Genomic DNA, 16,313 nt, shown 5'->3' on the forward strand with positions numbered 1-16,313 from the left:
TGTTGCTTTAGAGCTCCAGGGCTGCAACGGCCTGTACTCCTGCTGTTTTAAAACAAAAAACGAAAACAAACAAAAAAAACAATCCCCAGGGGACAGGCTGGCACCCTCCTATGGCTCAGATGCTGCCTCCTTAAACAAACCCCCACTGTCCTCTTCCAGTCACTGTCACATGTCACCTACCTCCAAGTCCTTCACAGCTCTCGGAATTGTGTACTCAGCTTGTCTTGTTTAGCTCTCTATTGACAGAGTTGGCACTTAGACATTTGATAATTTTTGATTGGCTTAAGAAAAAGGACAGGGCCTCCCCGGTGGCGCAGTGGTTGAGCGTTGGGTTGCGAAGCTGCCCGCAGCCTCTGCAGTGCCGGTTCCATTCCCGGCCGCCAGGCAAGGGTCCCTCATGGCGCGCAGACCTCTCCTGCCGCCAGCTGCTGCCCTCAGCAGTGTACCTCGGTCCTTCTGCCTGTTCTGCTCCCTGCTCTGCTCTGGTGAATTCTCTCACCCTCCTGTGCTTCTGACTGTACCCAGTGCTTGTATAAATAAATAAATAAATCTTTTTTTTTTTTTTTTTTAAAAGAAAAACAAGGACAGATGCAATATGATGGGGTGTCCTCAGCAAGCGCACTGGCCTCCTAACACTGCTCCACTTCTGTGGCTTCTGCACCTGGTGTCTGTGACATGTCAGTAACATTCCAGGCAATCCTCAGCATCTATACAGATGCTTGTAAATCCTTACGACTGACCTTAGGGCCAAAGTAAGTGTCCAGCAGGTACATAGCACAGACGGGATTTAAAGCCATGTTCACCCGATGCCACACTTCTAGACCCTTTGTGGTGAGTTTTCCAACACACCAAGGCAACTTTGGGAGGGGTCCCTTGAACACCCAGAGCCCATATCCCCACAGCACAGTAGGTAGGTAGAATGAGTGCCAAGTAAACATTCCTCTGAAGTAACCAATATCAGAAACTGCAACGGAGCATGTTGCTTCCACAGCCAGGAAGCGTCTAGAAGCAGTCAAGAAAGTAAGCATCTACATGCTCTAGGTATTAAAATTGGGCAATGGATCTAAAAGGGATTTAAATACTTGGCCTTGTCTCATTTCTCATTTGCAGCTGGGATAAGATGCTCCTTCAGGTAGTGGTCACAGGGCAAGAGGACTAGAGGGGCAACGAGGGAAGCATCTCCCAGACACGTGGAGGAAGCCGCAAGTACATGAAGACTATGTGCGAATTTCATGTTTGAAAGCAGCATTTGCCCTACATGGATAAAGAAAATGTGGCAAAATTAGAAATGCAAATACATATGTAAAATGAAATACTATTCAGCCACGAGAAAGAAGGAAACCCTGCCACTGCCAACAGCACAGGTGGAAATTGAGGGAACTAGATTAAGTGACACAAACCAGAAGAAAAAAGACTAGTTGTATGAAGAATGCTAAAAAAAAAAAAAAAAAAAAAAAAAAAAAAGGCAAATTCAGGGCCTCCCTGGTGGCACAAGAGGTTAAAACACAACCTATGAAGCTGTCCACAGCCACTGCATCATGCGTTCGATCCCCGGCCAGGGAGCTACCCACATAGTGCAGCAGACCTCTCCTGACTCGCCCACTGCTCCCCTCAGCAGTGTATTTCAGTCAATCCACCTGTTCTATTCCCCGCTGTCTCCGGTGAATCCTCTCACCCCCAACATCTCTGTCCTGTACCCCATTTCTTGTATGCATAAATAAATAATCTTTAAAAAAAAAGCCAAATTCTTAGTAACAGAGTAGAAAAGTGGCTGCCTGGGGCTGGGGGGTGAAGGCAATAGGGAAGGAGTGGGTACAGGGTTCAGCTGTAAGATGAATAGGTCTCAGGATCAAGTGCAAAACCAAGTGGCTAGTTGACAGCACTGTATTATGTCGCTGAAATTTGCTGAGAGTAGAAATTAAGTGTCCTCACCAAAGAGAAACAACTAAATATATGAGGTGATGGAATTGTTAACTAGCCAGATAGGAGGAAGCCTTTCACAACATGTATCAAACCACCAGGACCCACACTTTAAATATCTCAGAATTTTGTCAATTATACCTCAATAAAGCTGGAGGAAAGAACAAGTACCATCTTTCCATCCAGAGTGTTGGCACTGGTTTTCCAGTGGTTTACTGTCATTCAGCACTGAGGACAAACTCTTGGCCAGGCCTCAAGCCAGGCATGAATATGGCCCCTCCTCACAAGCAGCAGCACATCTGACAGGGCTCCATGTTCTTCACTCACATACAAGTAAGTATCCCACCCTCCTCAGAGCTCTGAGGACCCCAATAATGACTCTCACCCTAAAACATCCTGTGATGGAGGTCCCTCCCCTAGAACACCAAAGGACTCCTGCCACCACCAGGCCCACTCACAGAACAAGTCTAAGCTCCACACACATGGATTTGCTTCAGGATGCTCCATGGCCTACTAGATCCCAGAGTTACTTCAAATTGGTATCTCCACTATAAGGTGTGTTGCAAGAAACAAGTTACTAATAATCAAGTATCAAAAGGTTTATTTCTTCTTATACATCAGACAAGTTATCCTCACGTAACAGACAATCCTTGTCTCCGGCCCCTATCCACTCTGGCTCCTTTTAGAGAACCAGCCCTCTCTCTACACTCAGACAGGGATAATATTGCAATTAGTGTTAGGATGGGCACGTGACTCAGGCCTGGCCAATCAGAGCTCTCTACATTCTCAAGGTCACAGGGTAGTGCTTGCCCAAGAATGAAACCCACAGCTCAGCAGAGCTGAATGATAAAAACATCAAGTGTGCCTCTTGATCCTGCCAGGATGACTGCAGAATTTTCATTTGCTTTCACTCTCCAACATAGGTGAGCATTGCTCACAGCTGGCAATGCTCACACAAGGTAACTTTCCACCTCTTCCCACAAACTGAAAGTAATGTGGGCAACCGCCAAGTACAATATGTAGTAAGAGGGTGTGTGAAACCAGTTTCTGTCTCTTATTGTGGATAAAGATAACATCTCTAGTTTGGGCAGAACTTAAAAAAAATAATAAATCACTATTTGAAATGTGTGAAAATCGTCAAAATTGCTGATGATTTTAACTTGAAAAGATGGCCAGAGGCTCCCCTAGGACACCGTGACATCATATTGCAGAAACCAGCAGTCACCAGTCCAGCTGGCTGTGGTCTCTGAAGTCCAAGGCCTGGCTGCCAGGGGCACTCTGACTACGCAGCCCCATAGAGGAGAGCACCCCTGCTACCTGCAGATGCAGAGGGCTGTGTGTGGCAGGGCACTGATCTAACTGCCCCTGTTCTGGCCTGAGTCCAGCTCCTACCCTCTAGGCAGGGAGATTGAGCTCCAACAGGGCTCGGAAAACTCACAAAGCCTCCTGTTGGGTAACACGCAGATGGTGATCCTGCACGCAGTCTTTTGTTGCTCCCCTCCCTGCACCTTGGCATCTGGGTGAGTGGACATTTGTATGTTGCAGCTGAGTTTCATGTGTACAAACATGTTTCATTTACATAGTCCCCATAGCTAAATTTCCAGTTTAACTTATCAGTTCTAGTAGAAAAGAGTAATGTGACCAGGGATGGAGTAGAAAGTGTTCAGTAGGTAGGCCTATCAGAAGCTATTTAAAATAAACACAATGCTGAGAGGACTGGAGGCAGGGTAGATAAAAGGGCCAGACAGCCAGGCATGCTGTGCGTGGACCATAGGAGCCAATTTATACCGAGAATCAGGGTCTTTGCAGCATGTCCGTCACACGGGCTCCCTGGTAGTTCAGCAGAGTCACATCCTGATGCCATGTACTAGCTGTGTAACCCCAGGGAAGTAACTTAAGTTCTCTGAGCTTTAATTTCCTGTAACATTCTGCACATAGTTGCTGTATGGGTTAAATAGGAATTTGAAAACAGAATGCCCTGGCTGGGTGCTGTTTATTTAACAAATGATGACAACTATTATTGTGCACTAGCATCACCATCATTTAGGCAAGAGTTCTACTCAGAAAGGGTCAAGCAAAGGATGACCACCTACTACCACCAGGACCACAAGTCCCAAGTTTCAACAGAGAACAGGGAGCTAGCTGTAAGCAGGTCACCTCCCAGAATGACTAAAACCCAAGGGAAAAGTATGGGGGAGCATCAGGGAAGGAGGTTCTCCCCCTTCTACTCAAGTAAGAAAAAAGCTCTATCAGCCTTCCCACACTTGCTTTTCCCTTCCTCCTTAACTTGGGGGGAAGGGGGAGTAAGAGGCAGCTCCAATAAAAAATGAAAGAGAAACGTTTTCACACAATGTCTACCAAAAGTATTTTTCTTGCACATGGCTTAAAACATGCATATGTTAGCATATCACACTTGATAGTAGATTAACAAACACACATTCAGCATTATTTACAGAGAAGACATCCAAATATTGCATTTTCTACATTTCAAAATGGTACAACCAACTTAGTGGAGGATGTCAGGTACTAATTCCTGTCTTAAAACAATCTCAGAGATTAAAACACAAGCATTAAGAATCGACTGAAGCTAGAAATATAAATAGCTTTACTTTTAGCCACTTTGTGTACTGTTCCAATGATATATGTTGTTTTAGATCTCTATTCATTAACGATCTGTGATCCAAGAGTGGGAAAAATGGTTTTTTTGAGTCATGAAATACTGTAGTATGAGCAGCCATGACCAAGCTGAACAGGTATACAACCACTGACCTGACTTCCCAAGGACATCAGGCCAGAGAGAAGCACCAGATCCTGCTTGCCTTCCACTGCAGTGTTAATGTGCACAACGACACGTCACAACCACCAAACGCTCTCCAATGCAGAAGAGTTTCTGCGCTCTCATGGCACCCCCTACGTATGCATTCTTCATCAGCACTAATCTCACTCTTGCAATTGCTGGTTTAAAAACCCTAAAGACTTAAGGAAGGAAACAAAAAACTATAGTTCTCAGGACTCATCCTGATGCCTCAAGTACAGCAGATGTAATATACATGTGTGAATGTAAGACGTGTGTGTTTACTGGAAGGAATTCACAAGACAGGAGACTGCATTTTTAAAAAATAAAAAAGGGAACAAGTTTAATTTTACAAAAAAAAAAAAAAAGTGTTTGAAAAAAACAACTGGAGCAAATTAACTCCTGAAAAGGTTTTCGGCCTTGTTGACCACATTTATTGGAAGGGTTGGAGAAAAATAAAAATGCCATTTAGCTTAAGAAATTGTGAGTTATCTGCAAATCAACACATTTCAGGAGTGGAAGAATCCTTGATCATTTCTTAATATCAAAATTTACGCAGGTGTCTCTGAGCATCTTCTACATCTAAAGAGCAATCGCACAAAGTCTCCTATTTTCCACATGGGATAAATTCTTTGTTTCAGCCAACTCTCAATGGAGGGGCAACTAGAACAACACCATCTCCCCGGACAAAGAGCATCGGGATATTCCGTTTTGTTGACTGGAAGAGGAAAAAAAAAAAACAGAACACATTTATACAAATATGTAGTATTATTTATTTTTTTGTGAGAGAAATATGAAAAGACAAAAACAAATGAACAAACAGACTCATCATAACATAATGAAAAACCTGATCACTTACCTTCATAGCAGAAAGAACCAAGCTATTCAATACTAACTGCTTACTTTTTCTGCATGTCAGTAATTAGGGCCGTGACAAGAGCCACCCATAAAACCCATTTTCCTCCTCTTCTTGGCACACAGCTAGACTACATTTTTTTACATTCGCTTGCAGCTAGAGACAGGCATAGGACTGAGTTTTAAACAATGGGGATTTAACCGAAATGACTCATTTACCCATAAACCTCCCATGAACGTCCCCCTGTTGCACCCCTCCCACCCCCCACCCCATGGATTCAGAGAACAGAGAACGCCGGGGATAATATAAGATAGAAAAACAGACAGGTTCCTGACTAGCACCTTGAAGTTATTGTGGTGACTTACATGAAAGAATTTCAATCTAAAACTGAAAATGGAAAATCTCATACACGTGCTCTCAGGACTGAGAGACTGATTTGCTGTAAATGCCGGATTTACAGAAAACTGAAACTCATCCCTTGACCAATGGACACTTGCCAAGATCTTTCTATCCTTGTTGCTTGGACTTGTCAAGAGTTCAGACAACCAAAGCCAAACTAACGAATCAACAATATAGTAATTGGTAGAAGCTTATAATGCAAACATCAAGAGGACAGATTGCAAGCCAGAGCACTCAAGTCAAAACACAGACTGAAACTTACAGATATATTATTACTAAGCAGCTTATGTAATGAGAAAACAATGACTGTTCATTCCTCTCAGTGATAGGTTATAGCACTGGAATTTTCTTAGCTGGTGGGCAGTTAGTCAAAGGTTGCCTCATTTCAACTTTGGGAGGTTGTTGTTTATGGTTTCCAGAGGCATAGATAAGAGATGACCCAGATTGATTGGCTTCATAAAACGGGCTGAAATGAGCACTATTTCTTGACAAAGCTGCTTTTGTCTGCTTTCAAGGCTGGTCTCCTTTTGTTTTCTATTTTGCCAGACTCTAACAACCCTTCCCTCCCTTGCACATAAGTTCACCCTAAATGCTCAACGACGTGCATATAGCTTGGTGTGTCCTGAATTACAGTTCCTCTGCTATTCCAAACAGGATCATTTTGGAAGAAGATTTTTGAGCCTGCCTCAGCTTACCTCTTTATTTAAGTGATACCTAAAATCCCACTCGGGACTGTTACAGGAATGAGAAATAAACTTCTACTGTGCTGAGCCATTATAGACTGCTTTTACGTGCTGCTGCACACACACATGGACTGGGTATTGGGGCACAAGGCAGGGTCCATTCCTAGGCAGAAAGGAAACTGGTAAGAACTGTCTGAAGCTCTAGCAAAACAACAGGTAAAACTACTGGCTTCACTGAGAGCAACCCAAGGACCCCCTGAAACCTCTACCTTCTGGGGCAAGAGGTTAGAAAAAGCCAAAAGTTAGTGGGTGCTGCTGTTAACCTGATGTATTCAGCCAGGCAGTGTAAAAAGGTAAGTTCAGACAAGAACAAGCTGCTTTCTGGCAGTGATTATAAGAAAATTCACAGGGCGAGAAAAGCCAACTGTTTATTTAGACTCCAAACTGCAGAAGACAGTAGGAAAAATGGGTTTGAGGAACAAAACCCAGTAAAACTTCTTAGTTAAATAAACTCAGCCCAGAGGGAAAAAATAAGATTAAGGGTGTTGCCTTCCCACATAAATTTGTATTAGAAATTGGCCTCAAGGTAGGCAACATTTGAGGAAAGAAGAATTAAGAAAATAAAATTGCCTACAACAGTATTTAGGAGAGAACTTTGAGGTTAATGGTTCATAGAACTGTCTGAGTCAACAGATCAGAAACTTACAAGATCTGATGTTTTAAAGAAACTGCACTGTCAAAGAAAGCATAGCCTGTCTAAAAATACAATACCTTTCATACTACAGTCTTCCAGCATAAGCAAGAGGTTGGCTGTAGAAGCCATGCCGCCCCCAATCAGTTGCCAGATCTAGTAAATAAAATGCAGGGTACCTAATTAAATTTGAATTCTAGGTAACAAAAAATATTCATTTTAGTCTATCTCAAATATTGCACATGCTTGATCTAATCACAGGCTTCTGCTGCCAGAACAGAGGCACTCACGCCTCCACAGGGTACGGATCACTGATAAAACCACTAACTGCTATATGTGCTTAGTCTTTCATTTCTGAAAGGAATTTTTATGGTGGAAAACCTACCCCTGCTCTTCTACAGTGGATGAATGGGTGGGGCAAATACTTCATTCTCTTTAGCTTATAGGAGTGTGTACCGCTAGTGGACACAAGAGGGCCTGGTAAGACAGTTGCAAATCACGTGGAGGATCCAGACCCAGAAGCAGACATTCTGTGTTTGCCTCCTTGGAGGGTAGGGGTGTTTGTGTTCTCTGTGTGGCGAGGAGGGTTCTGCAACACCCACTCTTGTTGGTCTTTACAGAACCAGATAATCAAACTCACAAAGCTCACAAAGCAGCTTCTATGATTGTCCCTAATGATCTCTGCTTCCTGGTATTCACAGCCTTGTGCAATTTACTCCCTTCGAGTGGGGAATGACATATGTGCCTTGTTTCTAACTAACAAAATACTGCAAAGGTAATGATGTTACCAGCATGACTATGTCACACAAAACTGACTTCCACCTTGCTAGGTTTGACAGAGCAAGCTGCCAAGTGGCAGAAGCCCCCGTGAAAGGAATTTACCCTCTCAACCCTATAGCCTATGAGAAGCTGAATGTTGCTAACAACCCTGTAAGTATAAAGACAGTGAGTGGATCAACTTGGCTAAAGGAGATTGGAATGTTACAACCAGACTGGAGGATCGGAAACTAGCCTAAACTTGTGCTTTGCTCTGTAGGCCACAGAAAGTCTTAAAGCCTCTAAACACGACTGTGACAAATCAAAGCGGTGTCTAAGAGAAATTCAGTCACACGTGGGTGGAATGGAGATGGACATGTGCCTGAGCTAGGGTCATGGCGAGGGAAGAAGCAAATGAATTAGTTACTGGTCAGATGTTAGTGAAAGGGAGAGGTCCAAGAAAATCCTGGGATTTATGGTCTAAATAACCAAGAAAATCCTGAACAGAAAAAAGTAACTGAGAATGACCTCATTTTATGAGCACCAGGAGTTTAGCTTCAGATGTACGAGTCTGAGATAATATCCAAATTGGAAATATTTTCAAAGGGAGAATAGTTCAGTGCTGAAAAGGAAAGAAACTGGGGATTCAGATTTATCAGCAATCATCATGACCGCTGCTCACACAAGCCACAGCTCTGCATGCACCAAATCCAGCACATCCTTTTATACTCCTGGGAGGCAGGCACAGTTACTAGTATTTTACAGAGGAGATTCCAAAGGCTTATGAAGTTTATATAACTTGTCCAAGGTCACATAACTAGTGACCAGCAGTAGGATTTGCAATCAGACCTGTTAAGAGCACAAGCTTTTATGCTATAACAGTTATAGACTCAATGCTTCTAACTTAAACGGTAACTAAATAGTATCTCTGAAAGAAAAAAAATGCAGATAAAGAAAAATAAGGTCCATATTCAGAAGGAAAAAGAAAATTAGCAAAGGAGTCAGGAGGAAAGCCAGGATACAGCAGAGCTACAAATACTAACAAAAGCTAACATCTGAACCCTTAGTATGCGCCTGCTATGAGGCGCATATTAAGTTTGTATTCTTATCAGGTCAGTTATCATTGGAGATAATTTGTGAGGAAATAGTATATTAGCACGATGAGGGCTAATATGAGGGCTAATATGAGGCTAATATGAGGGCTTTTCATGTTACCTCTTAAGGAATCCACCATAGCCCTAGGAAATGGTCCTGTGATTATCCTGATTTTACAGGCAATGGGACTTAGTCACTGACAGGTTAGGTGATTTGGTTTAATTATGTAGCTGGGGGGCCTCCCCCATGGTACAGCGGGTTGAGCGCAGCGCTGTGAAGCTGTCCGCAGCCTCTGCAGCACCGGTTTGATTCCCAGAAAGCCAGGGAGATTCCCACATGGCATGGCAGACCTCTCCTGCCTCGCCCACTGCTTCCCTCAGCAGTGTATTTTGGTCCTTCTGCCTGTTCTGCTCCCTGCTCTGTCTCTGATGAATTCTCACATCCTTCCACGCCTCTGGCTTGTACCCCAGTGCTTGTATAAATAAATAAATCTTAAAAAAAAAAAAAAATTATGTAGCTGGGAAGCTAGGGAGTCAAGATTTGAACCCAGGACCCCTGAAATCTGAACCCACGTACTAAACCATGATGATCCAGGTATGACTTCCCAATACCAAGACTTTCTGATAAGATCCTCGGTGATATTAACAAATACAATTTTTGAACTACTTAACAAAGAAATGTGCAACATCCAGAAATGATGCATGACTCAGTGAACTAATATTTTCCAAGTGACCAGGCCTTGATGTCACAAAATCATACATGTATATAAGATCCATTTGAAACGCTAGGTATGCCAATGAATTTTCATACAAGAGTACAAACAGTTCATCAATATGGCTTCAGATTCCGCACAGCAACTTAACCTTTACGAAACTACCACTCGCTGAGTTTTGTGTAATATCAAAGGCAATTTTCAATAAAAAACACTCCTCACTTTTCCAATCACCTACCTCTGTGAGGTCAGATTTTCTTCAACCATAACATATTACAACAGATTAAATGCGGAAAAAAAAATGTGAAAATCCTGATGTCATCAATGAAGTCATGAATTGAGAGATTTGCAAAAAATGTAAAAACAAAGACACATCTCACTAAATGTTTTGTTTTACAGGTTTTTGTTCATAAAAATGTTAACGTTATAGATTTATTCTTTTTAATATAGTCTTAAAATTTCTTAGTTTCAGTTTTTATTAAATAGTGATAGATTAAAACCATGCAAAACTAAAGAACACTACTCAGTATTACTGCTATTACTAACACAGGCACCTTACACTGTTATATTTCATTGAATGCTGGCAATCCTATGAGGTAAACAGTAGCATTCCTGTTTACTAACAAGGAAACTAAGTCTGCAAAATCAATTCCTTTACCTAAGGTAGCCCAAGTAGGAAGTAGCCAGGACACTACCAGACAGATACCAGGTCTGTCTGATCCCAAAAATCTTTGCTTTTAATTATTGCAATACTCTCTGAGTCCATGAATAGGTGTCAAATTGTTGGATGTTGAGAATAATCACCATTTTAAGGAGAGCAATAGAACTGAGTGACTTACTTTATAGATTTCTTCATATGTTTCCTCATCAATTTCTATAGTAGTTACAGTTTCTTCCACATCTCCCAATATCATATTTAAATGTTGATCATAAGCCTGTGAGGATGATGGAGGGTGAGGGACCAAGAAATTTAATAATCAAATTAAAAAATAATGAATAGGGCTTACAATAGGCAAATGGCTCAATTATAAATAAACACTTGCACCACAAATTTTTATATGCAAATAAAAAATAATATCATCGTGCTAATATACTATTTCCTCACAAATTATCTCCAATGATAACTGACCTGATAAGAATACAAACTTAATACGTCCCAAAATGTATTTACTCAAAATAATGTGAAATTGTTTTTTTAATAAGTGTCCATCTTACTTATTATCCAAAGCAGCAACATAATTTATAATAAATACTTAATTATGAAAAATAGCATATTTGTCATCACTTAACAGCAGTCATCCTTCAATTTCATCTGCAACAGCATAAGAAAGATACAGTGAAAGAGATAAAATGTAACTGCTAAGATGGCACTGTAGTATGCTAAAGGCAAACTGCCTTCTAACACCCCCCCAACCTCATCATAAACACCACAAGGTAAAGTAAGGAGAGCAATACCCTGCTCATTTACAACCTAGCCAGAACTGTGCCTAGCTTCTGTGGGTCCAATCAATAAATGTTGCAACTCAGATATTCAAGGATATCCCCGATTCCAGCTTCAGAGTTCATGCATTATACTCTCAGGTACCTGTACATGCTACTTATAGAGAAGCCTGCAACAGTTAAGATAACATGTCTGATCTGGGGGGTTTCACCATGCACCACAGGTCCACGTGAAGGAGCACAAGTCTATTCTCAGCAAAAAATTGCTACTATTCCATTTCCTGGTGTTTCTCATCGCTGAAATCTGTATGTTAAGATCATGGTCTCCCTAGTCCTTCCTTCCCTTCCCAGCATAGGTTCCTGAACTAGGTTTTACGGAAGGTGGAATTACAGTTCTTAAGGGAGGGCTAAAGTCAGGTGCAGAGGTGCATATTCTGGTTCTCCCTGTATTGGCTGTATCACCTTGTAACTTTGTCTTTCTGCACCTGAGCTTCCTCCAGTGTGAAATGGGAATGATTAGTATCTGCCTTCAGAGGGTTATCATAAACATTAAGCTACCTACAAAACACTTAGAATAGTATCCAGCATAATGAACTATTTTTAATCACTTTACAGTAGAGCGGAAGTGATAACAACTCAGGAAAGCAATACATCACAAGAAGTGGCAAAATCTACTTTATACCCTATGAATAAATGGGACTACTCCCAGGGACTTCTATAGACATATTTGCAAATACACACAAAGCAATGAACAAAGAAATATGTAGAAAAGTGCTCACCGCAGCACTATTCATAGCTGTAAGAAATGGAAAACAATCTACATTCCATGATCATATAATGACTATCTGTACATGGCATATACAGAATTCCATGCAGTCATTAAAACATAAAGGAAACATGCATTCATCATCAATTTCCAAGAAAAAGCAAGTAAAAATGGTGCTCAAAAAATGTGTACAGGGCCTCCCTGGTGGTGCAGTGGTTGAGCGCTGGGTTGCGAAGCTGCCCGCAGCCTCTGCAGCGCCGGTTCGATCCCCGGCTATTCCCCGGCCACCTGAGGAGGGTCCCACATGGCGCGCAGACCTCTCCTGCCGCCCACTGCTCCCCTCAGCAGTGTGCTTCGGTCCTTCTGCCTGTTCTGCTCCCCGCTCTGGCTCTGGTGAATTCTCTCACCCTCCCGCGCTTCTGACTGTACCCAGTGCTTGTATAAATTAAAAAAAAAAAAAAAAAAAAAAAAAAAGATACTTAAAAAATTTTTAAAAAATTAAAAAAAAGGTAGTGATATCTTTTCATAGTTTCTGCAAAAAGTGCAAACATATGCAAATGAGCATACATGTATCCCTATGTAAGCATACACAAAAGATCTGAAAGACGAAAGTCTTGATTTTGGTGGGTATGTGGGTTCTTTTTTACCTTTATTAACTTTTTTTACGTAACTAGTCCTAGTTTGTTGACAGTAGTATGAACAAGGGAATGTATGTACTCTTATGTACTTTTGTGCTGTTTTTCAGCACAAAATGTGGGTTGGAACATACACAGGAAGGAGTTACATAGCAAAACAATGGTGTCTGTACTTTGTTCCACAAAAATAGAAACTGTGTGACCCAATTTCAGGGTATAGGAGATCTTTTTTTTTTTAATTATATATATATTTTTTACATCATTTTTCACTTTTGCACAATGTATGCATTTTCATCTTGGTTATAGTCCCCATACAATTCCCACCCATGGAGATTATTTTTCCCACAACAAAACACCTATTCAGTATTTTAAAGGACATTTAAATAAGAATGGAGGACAAGTAAATGTCACAAACAGAAGGGGAGAAATTAAAGAAATTATTCTTTAATAAATACACAACTTTCATTAAAAGGTAACATGTAAAATTTGGGGTGACTTTCCACCTCCCTCTAGCTACATTCAAAATATTCTGCCACATTTTTACATTTTTTTTAAACATTTGTTTCTTATTTATTTATTCATTTATTTTTAATTTATACAAGCACTGGGTACAGTCAGAAGCGCGGGAGGGTGAGAGAATTCACCAGAGCCAGAGGGGAGACCAGAGCAAGAAGTACACTGCTGAGGGGAGCAGCGGGCAGCAGGAGAGGTCCGCGCACCATGTGGGACCCTCCTCCGGTGGCCGGGGAGCAGCCGGGGATCGAACCGGTGCTGCAGAGGTTGCGGGCAGCTTCGCAACCCAGCGCTCAGCCGCTGCGCCACCGGGGAGGCCCCCACATTTTCACATTTTAAGAGCCAGGCTAAGAAGCAATGATAATAATCTGATTTCATGGTAAGTAAATTTACTTACATGTAATCTGCCTCGAAGCTCTCTGTCATTTCTCATTTTCACATAAATTCGTTCATCCAAGCTGAGCCTAATGAGATCCAGGGGTTCTTCTACAGTGTTTGTAGTTTGTTGCTGATTTAAACAAAAAAAAAAAGGGGGGGGGCTCAGTAATGTAGTATTAGAAAGACTGTAGTGTTTGAATTATTACTATACTGTGTGTGACAGGGCAAGTGCCGGAAATTCTCTACACCTCAGTCTCCAATTTATGGATGAGGGTAACAACAGTAACACTGCCTACATAACACTGCTGTTGTGAGACTTAACTTGACATCCATGAAGGCTTAGCATAGCACACTGCCGGCACATAGCAGGCGATACATAAATGTGGGTTGGAACATACACAGGAAGGAGTTACACAGCAAAACAATGGTGTCTGTACTTTGTCCCACCAAAATAGAAACTGTGTGACCCAATTTCAGGGTATTGGAGACCATTTTTTTTAAATTTTATATATATATTTTTACATCATTTTTCATTTTTGCACAATGTATGCATTTTCATCTTGGTTATAGTCCCCATAAAATTCCCACCTTACGAGATCATTTTAAAGTCCCTTTAACCTTACCTCAAATATCATTTAATCATTGAAAAAATATTCACTTAATGCCTTATCCCACACTAGTCAGAATGTTAAGCAGAAGTGAAGCCTTGAGGGAAGATTATGAATGCAGCACAACCCAGGTACCAAGTGACCAGAAAGATGAACACTTTAAGGAGACAGTATAAAATACTGGTATAAAGCACTGGCGTTCAAGTCAGGCAGCATGTCTTCAACTACTGGTTCTGACACTTACGAACTGAGATTAAAAATCAGGCCATATCTAGTATCCAGTTTCCTTGATTGCAAAACAAGGATGCCAAAACCTTACTTTCATGATTCTTGTGAAGACAAAATGAACCATAATGTATATAAAATAGTCCCTGACAAATTCAAAGCACTTATAAATGGCTCTCCTTATTGCTACTGAAGAATCTGGAAAAAAAGAGTTTCAGAAAGGTCAGGGTTAGGATGACTTGGGGTCATCCAAATGAAGGGATGGTTAAAGCCGGAGAGTTAAGATTATTCAAGGAGAGCTTCAGTAAGTACAGAAGGCCAGTGGAAGAAGATGATGGAATGTTATACTCCACAGTCTTAAAAGGCCAGATGAGAAAATAAAAATTCCTGACTTCAACTGATCCCTGTACCCTGTTCAACAGGTGTTTGTTTTGCACTAGTCAACGGACTGCTGGATTACAATGATATAGAAGTCAGCCCCTGCCCTCACGGAGCTCATTCTAGTGGGGAGAGAGCCATATAATTATAATACTATAAGACTATACATATACTGCTTTTCAAGTCTCAGTCTGATAGCCACCGTCCACCCCTTTCATTCCTTAAAGATGCCTTTTCTTAGAGGACTTCACATCATCCAATCCATTCACTCAATAAATATTTGAGCGTTTCCAGCACTGTTCTGGACCCCAAGAACAGAAGAGTGAACAAAACAAAATCCCTGCCCATAAGGAACTTACATTCTAGCAGGGAAAGACAGGATTAAACAAGCATATATTTAATATGAACAAGAAACTCGCTATATTAAAAAAAAAAAGGCGAGCTGACTGGAGGGATGGCCATTTTTTGTGGTGGATAGGGAAGTCCTCTTTGATGAGGTGAGATTCCAGCAGAAAGCTGAAGAATGTGGTGTGATTCGCGAAGGAACTGAGGAAGAGCATTTGGGGAAGACAGATAAAGAAGCCTTCAGGACCTTCAGTTTACTCTGAATATCTGTTCTTAGCTTGTTTCCTTCATAACACGACACAATTGCTACAGATCGCTGGTACTGACCTCTACTTTCTAGTATATGAGCTGCCGAAGCAAACACTGATCTTTACTTTTTATCTGTTCTTCCCCAAAATATAAGCTCCAAGTGTGGACAGGGAACCTGCATATCCGTGCTTGTGTCCCTGGTGCCTTGAAAGACGCCTAGTCTTACAAAGCTGATGTTCACTTTGTATTTGTCGAATTGTTAGGCTCACGAACGATAATAACTTTCTTACATGCTATCAGAATCCCCACAGCTCCGTGAGGCAGACAAGGATAATTACCGCTATTCAAGAGAAAGGAAATAACGAGAATGAGGAATAAACCAGTTTTCAGGAGGGCTTCCAACAGAAAAGATCTCAGAGCCTGAAGCAAAATTGGGGGGGGGGGGCGGACGGTTAACAAGGGGTAGTTTAAGACCGCGACGACCGGGAAGAGGAAGCATGATAGGCGGCCTTCTCGTGAGCGTGGAGGAAGCAGCCCTGGGACGCAAAGTCGAGGAGGCCCAGTGCTGGGTAGCGGGAAAGCCGCTCTGAAGAGAGCTCCTCAGAAGACTCACCTGGTCCACGTCGTCCGCCATGTTTCAAACCCTGCGCCCTTTCCCGCCTCTCGCGAGAGCACGCAATCCCCTCTACCCCCCGCTAGCCCACCCAGTTTCCGGAAGTGCGAAACACAAAGCGCCGGAACTCGCCAGAAATCTGTTATGTCCCTTCTAGCTTCCCGCAGTTTGCGTAAGTCATTTGGGGGACTGGGCGGAGCTTCTCCTGGAGGCGTCGGCTGAGCCTACCAGCAGGGGCGTGGTCAGCCTGAGCGCCG

The 16,313-nt window shown here is 42.0% G+C and overlaps 1 protein-coding gene across 5 annotated transcripts in view; it reads right to left on the reverse strand.

The window, feature by feature from the left end:
- The window catches only part of LSM3 (LSM3 homolog, U6 small nuclear RNA and mRNA degradation associated), a 61,565-nt gene extending 45,399 nt beyond the window's left edge, over positions 1 to 16,166 (reverse strand). Inside the window, exons 1-4 of one of the 5 annotated variants that reach the window (XM_037523670.2) lie at positions 16,057 to 16,141; positions 13,658 to 13,768; positions 10,746 to 10,841; positions 5,118 to 5,432 (exon numbers count right to left, since the gene is read on the reverse strand). In XM_037523670.2, the coding sequence (XP_037379567.1) occupies positions 5,352 to 5,432; positions 10,746 to 10,841; positions 13,658 to 13,768; positions 16,057 to 16,077 (309 nt within the window). In that variant the 5' untranslated portion in view covers positions 16,078 to 16,141 and the 3' untranslated portion in view covers positions 5,118 to 5,351. Of the gene's footprint in view, positions 1 to 5,117; positions 5,433 to 10,745; positions 10,842 to 13,657; positions 13,769 to 16,056 lie in introns of those variants that run through there. The other 4 variants (XM_054700037.1, XM_054700099.1, XM_054700139.1 and 1 more) reach the window with 4 other exon arrangements.
- Positions 16,167 to 16,313: the final 147 nt, after the last annotated feature.

Source organism: Talpa occidentalis, unplaced genomic scaffold (genome assembly GCF_014898055.3).
Source record: "Talpa occidentalis isolate TD23 unplaced genomic scaffold, MPIMG_talOcc4v2.1 talOcc4.10, whole genome shotgun sequence".
NCBI classification, from domain to species: domain Eukaryota; kingdom Metazoa; phylum Chordata; class Mammalia; order Eulipotyphla; family Talpidae; genus Talpa; species Talpa occidentalis.